Raw genomic sequence first — 6,000 nt, forward strand, 5'->3', positions numbered from 1 at the left:
AGAGTAGTGACACTGGCAATTTAGATATTCTTTTACTGTGCCTAATTTATAAATTGAACTTTATCATAGGTATGAATGTATAGGAAAAAACATAGTACATATAGGATTTGGTACTATCCACAGTTTCAGGCATCTACTGGGGCCTTGGAATAATATATCCCCTGAAGATAAAGGGGGACTAATGTAGGTGGAAATTTCAACACCCGCTTTCATTAACTGAACAAATAGAAAATCAGTAAGTATACAGAAAACTTGAATTGTGTTATGAACCAATTTGACCTGACATTTATAGAACACTCTACCCAAGAGCAGCATAATATACATTCTTTTCAAGTATGCACAGAACATTTACCAAAATAGACCATACTCTAGGCCATAAAATAAGTTCCAATAAATTTAAAAGAATTCAAATCATACGAATTATACTGGGACTAAATTATAAATCAATATCAAAAAGATATCTGGAAAATCCTCAAATATTAAGAGATATATTGTTCTTCTAAGTAACCTATAGGTCAAAGAAGATATTAATAAGTATTTTGAACTGTAAAAAAAAAAAAGAAAGAAAATATACCAAAATTTGTGTGATACAGCTAAAGCAATGCTTGAAAGAAAACATATAGCACTGAACATCTACATTATAAAAGAAAAAGGTCTCATTATCAATGACCTAATCTTCCACCCAAACGAATTAGGAAATTTAAGATCAGGAATCAATGAAACAGAAACAGAAAAATAATAGAGAAAAATCAATGAAATCAAAGTAGGTTCTCTGAAGAGATCAATAAACTTATAGGTCTCTATCCAGATGCATCAGGGAAAAAAAAGACACAAAATACCAATATCAGGAATGGGCATAGCAGATAGCTATAAAATATATTCATAATTTCTTTGATACTTCTACCTTTAAGTGTTGGTGCCTCATCTCCTTTTGAACGTGGACTGGATTTGAGACTTGCCTCTAATAAACGGCATAAAACAGAAGTAAATGTGTAACTTTAGAGGCTGGGGGAGAAAAAGCACTGTGCAGCTTTCTGCTTGATCTCTGTTTTATCACTTACTCACGGAAAGCTAGCTGCCATGCTGTAATGACAGTCAAACAACACTATGGAGGTCCATGTGGTGAGGAACTGAGGACTCTAGCAGAAGTCAAAAACTGAGGCCTGAAGTCAACAGCTATGTGAATGAGCAATCTTGGCAGCAAATTTTCCAGCTCTAGTCAAGTCTTTAGATAAGAGACATCCTGGCCAACAGCTTCACTGCAAGTTCAGGAGAAACACTTATCCACGAACATCCAGCTAAGTCACATCCAAATTCCTGATCCATAAAAAAGGTGAGATAATGAATGTTTGTTGTTTTAAGCCACTAAGGTGTGGAATACAGCAAAAGGTAACCAATATAGGGAGCATCATTAAGATCCTAAAGCCATTAAAAGGATAACGAGAATATTAAAAACAACTTTTAAACCAATAAATTCAAAAACTCAGATGAAATGAAAAGTCATTGAAGGAAACAGACTACCAAAGCTCACTCAAGAGAAAAGAAAGAACCCGATAATAGAGAAAACACTTTTATTCACACAGATCACTAACAAATAAATAAAATTTAAAATTAAAGGATCAATTAAGTTACAAAGAGTTGAAGTTTTATAAACATCACTGTCTAATCATGATGCAATAAAACTAGAAATGACAAAATTAAAATGAAAAAAGACCTTCCATGAGCAGAAATTTTAATATTCTATTAAATAACTCCCAGGTGCAGGGGAACTACAAATGAAAATTAAGTTCTAAAAAATGATGATAAAACACTACATGTCAGTATTTACAGGACACTTTTAAAACAGTGCTGATAGGAAAATGCAAATCGTTAAAAACATATCAATAAAAATGTGCTCTCACTGGCCAAATCTGGGACAATTTAAACATCAAATAGGGAAGTAAGGATTATAATCCATTAGATAAATTATTTTTAAAATCCATGAGCCTGATATAAATGGTAAAGGGAAAGCCACTCTTTATCACAGAATGCCAATGAACAAATATAGAAGAAATGACAGAGTTAGAAAATCATCATTGGCAAACATCAATTAACTGATTCAAACAAGAGTCAATGGCTGCTACAACAGGGTGGGGGAGGTGGGGGTTTGATGCCTCACAGTAGCTTCCTATAAGTACTTAATAATTACAATAGGAAAATCTGGCAGATGCTACCTTAAACAGGTGATCAGAGATAACATCATCAATAATGACACCTGCTGACATCTCGCTCCCTAAAAAGGATACAATATTCTTTCTGTGGCATATCTGTCAAAATTGCATAACCTGAATTTAATGATGAAGAAACATCAGACAAATCTAAATTGAGGGACATTCTACCTAACGACCAACATGTACTCAAAAAATGTCAAGTTCATGAAAAACGAAGAAAGACTAAGGAACTATTCCAGATTAAAGAGACACGACAACTAAATGTAATGTGAGATTTTACATCAGATGGTTAGGGGCTGGGAAGGGGTATAAAAAACGTATAATTGCAACATTAACAAAATGTGAATTTGGACTCCAGATTAGGTAATGGTATCATATGATGATTAAATTTCCTGATTTTGACAATTGTGGTTATGTATGGGTATGTCCTTGTTCTCATGAAATATACACTTAAGTATTCAGGAATAAAGGAGCAACTTAATCTGAAACTGTTCAAGGAAATAATGTGTGTACACATCCACCCACATACACAGACTCAGAATAATAAATCAAAAGGGGCAAATGTAAAATGGTGAACCCCCTTAAAGAGTATACTCAAATTCTACCTACATCCTTGCTATTTTTCTATAAATTTGAAATTATATACAAGACACATTTTTAGACAAAACCAGCTCCACCAAAACAAAACAATGTTAAATAAAATCTTTAGGTTAGGATTTCAACAAGCTGCTTAAAGCAAGTACAAATGAGAATTGTAGCTACAGCCAGGATAAAATAATTTCATCTAATCTGAATTTTGATGGCTACACATATTTTCTAAGAGGCTTTAGCAGATACAGACATATAATACAAAATACTTTCCTTAAAATGCCTAAAATTAGGTATAACATGGTTCTGATAAAAATGGAACTTAGTATCATCTCTTCAGTTTTTCTAAATGCTGTGAAAGTTTCCAACTAGGTAATTCAAGATCAATACTTCCAATTGGGGAAGGAAAACGTGGATTAACTTTATTCCAGAAGTAACAATGACGTTTAACCTCTACTTTCTGTGAGAGTCACAATGAATCTGAAAACAAATGAAGTCCTTTAAGGAAAGGTCTTTAACCTTTCCTTAATCAGTGCATTAGGATTAGTTCTACACTTAATATTCTTAGGGGTAGGTAAAATTTTCATCTGACATGTGAATTTAATAATTCACTCAATATTTTTGAGAGATTACTATGTGTTTTGAGGAAACTTCAAAACACATGTTAATTCCTAGAATATGGCCCCTATTCTCAAAAAGTAAGTGCGCTGTTCAGGGAGAGGGCACAATGTTGAATGTAATGGCCAGGAAGCAAAGTCTATACTCAAAATTCTCACCTAAGGTAGCTTGATGCAGTGTAGAGGGGGAAAACCCAGGAGTGGAATCAGATAGCCTGAGTTTAAGGGAGTCCGTTGCCATCATGGACAAGTAACAATCTCTCCACTTTCCCATGCCTTGATTTACTCAACTATAAAACGAGAATAATGACTTTTTAAAAAAATTTTCTGCCTCCGAGGCCTGAGGATTAAGTGAGATAGTGTACTTGGAAAGCGCTTTGTAAGCTTCAAAGCTCTACACGTGTTTACTATGGGTAATAAACTCAAGAGAAGCCACTTGGAATCAGCAAAGGTAATTACTACTGTTGTCAATATTTCCTACAAAACATCGCCAACTGAAGAGACCCGGTAACCAGGACTTGGCAGAGAGCCAAAATCAGGTTTTCTTCCAAAACGTTCTTTCTGCAGGAAACACGAATATAATGAGGGAGCGCAGACTCCCCTCTGAATGGCCTCCAACCTTCGTGGGGGTGGGGCATGTTAGAATAAAGACAAGCAAAAAACTGACCAATTAAAACAAAAGTTCAAACGTGGGACAAACACAGTTAGGAGCGAGGCAAAACTCCGCGAGTGGCGGGGACGAGGGGGCGTGGCCCTTCGCCCCGTCCTCTCCCCGCCCGGGCGCGTACGCGGGCCTCCCAACGTCCTGTCCCGGGCAGCGACCCCGGCCCAGGCGTGGAGGCGACAGCCAGGAACGGGTTTCCAGCAACGGCCCACGGTTCTCAAACTTCTAGTCTCCTAAGAGTCCTTACTGACCGCCCCTCTCAATCCCCACAAACTCGAGCCCCTAACCCCTCCGGTCACAGACTTCAGGGCCGGGGCTGCGCCGCCAGAAGGAGGCTCTCCTAGCGAAAGAGCAACACCCGGGCGAGTACCTGAGCTGAAATGAATCCTTCATACACGGTTTTCGCCCGGTTCTGGGGTAGAAGCAGTGGGAACTGGCGCAGCAAGCTCGCTTCCGTCTCCGCCATGGCTCTCGGTCAGCGGAGACGCACCAGCGGCCGCCGGGCCCCGCACATGCGCAGTCCTGCCTGCGCCTAGGGCGCAGGGAGGCGGAAACCCGTGCCATTGGCGGGAAGAAACTTCGAGGCTTCCGCGGGCAGAAATGAAGGTCTGAGGCTACTCGGGACACCTGAGCTCAGGGTCAGCCAGAATAGATGCGGCTTGGCGGGAGGCAGAATTGGCGCCAACTGGAGGCAGGAGGGAAGCTTGTTTTTAGGTTCACAGCTCTGACCGAACAAGCTCATACTAGCCTTGATTGTCCCAAGAACCCTTTTGGATATGTATATTAATCCAGACTCAAGTCAACACCAGACTTAGTTCTGCTGCACTGCACTCACAAATATCCAAGGCAAAACAGGAGGGAAAATTGCTGATGGACTTAATGAACCGAAGTTAATTTTTCTTTAACAACACTTCCTGAACATATTTCTAACTGAGGAATGGTAATTATCCATTCCTTTTACTAAGGGGTGGTTAAATAAAGAACTTAATATTTACTGCACAGTTACTTGATTCCAATCATAGTGCATTACATTTTTGAACCCAAGTATTTGCAAAACATCATTATAAGGGGCTGCAGGCTGTGCAAAAATAAGACATACACCCTACCATTTTTATTGCCCTCAGAACGGGGTTAGACTTCTTGAAGATTCTTTAAGTTTGACAAGAATTATAAGAGTATTCTGGATGCTTAGGGAAAAACAAGAATGTTGCCTCAGTGGTTAAATATAAATTACAATAATGCAGGGCTTCCCTGGTGGCGCAGTGGTTGAGAGTCCGCCTGCCGATGCAGGAGACACGGGTTCATGCCCCGGTCCGGGAAGATCCCACATGCCGTGGAGCCTGCGCATCCGGAGCCTGTGCTCCGCAACGGGAGAGGACCGCGTACCGAAAAAAAAATATATATATATATATACAATAATGCAGTGGTTTCAGAATGTGATCCTGGAACCATTAGCATCACCTGGGAACTTTAAGAAAGTCAAATTTTCACGCATCTGTCTCAGACCAAGGGAATCCCAAATTCTGGGAGTGAGGCCCAACCATCTGTGCTACAACAGCCCTCCAGGTGTTAACGATGCACGGGCTGAAGTTTGAGAACCTCCTCAGAGGCACGACATACCATCCACTCAATTATGCAATTCATTTATTAAGGATGACAGGCTACGTGTTTTGTGATGGGCATAAAGTCAAGGTTGTACAACAATAGGACCAACACAAAGATTATTAGGACATACAGTCACTGCCCTCAAGGACTTTATAACTTTTCTGCAACTTAAGACATCTGCTGTTTCCAGTATTTCAAACTTCCCACCACCATATTCCCCACGGAACCTCTACCCTTCCTTCAAAGAGCTTCTCAATGGCTACCTTTTTTTGGAAAACTTTCTTATCTGCTGAAAATTATTGCTCTCCCTAATCAC

General features: G+C 39.4%; 1 protein-coding gene across 2 annotated transcripts in view; it reads right to left on the reverse strand.

Moving 5' to 3' along the window:
• FANCL (FA complementation group L) overlaps positions 1-4,554 on the reverse strand; it is a 77,954-nt gene extending 73,400 nt beyond the window's left edge. For both annotated transcript variants that reach the window (XM_082851384.1, XM_082851383.1), the window contains exon 1: positions 4,450-4,554. In XM_082851384.1, the coding sequence (XP_082707510.1) occupies positions 4,450-4,545 (96 nt within the window). In that variant the 5' untranslated portion in view covers positions 4,546-4,554. The remainder of the gene's footprint in view (positions 1-4,449) is intronic.
• Between the last annotated feature and the right edge of the window lie 1,446 nt (positions 4,555-6,000).

The sequence above is a fragment of the Leucopleurus acutus genome, assembly GCF_964270905.1.
Source record: "Leucopleurus acutus genome assembly, chromosome: 12".
NCBI lineage: Eukaryota > Metazoa > Chordata > Mammalia > Artiodactyla > Delphinidae > Leucopleurus > Leucopleurus acutus.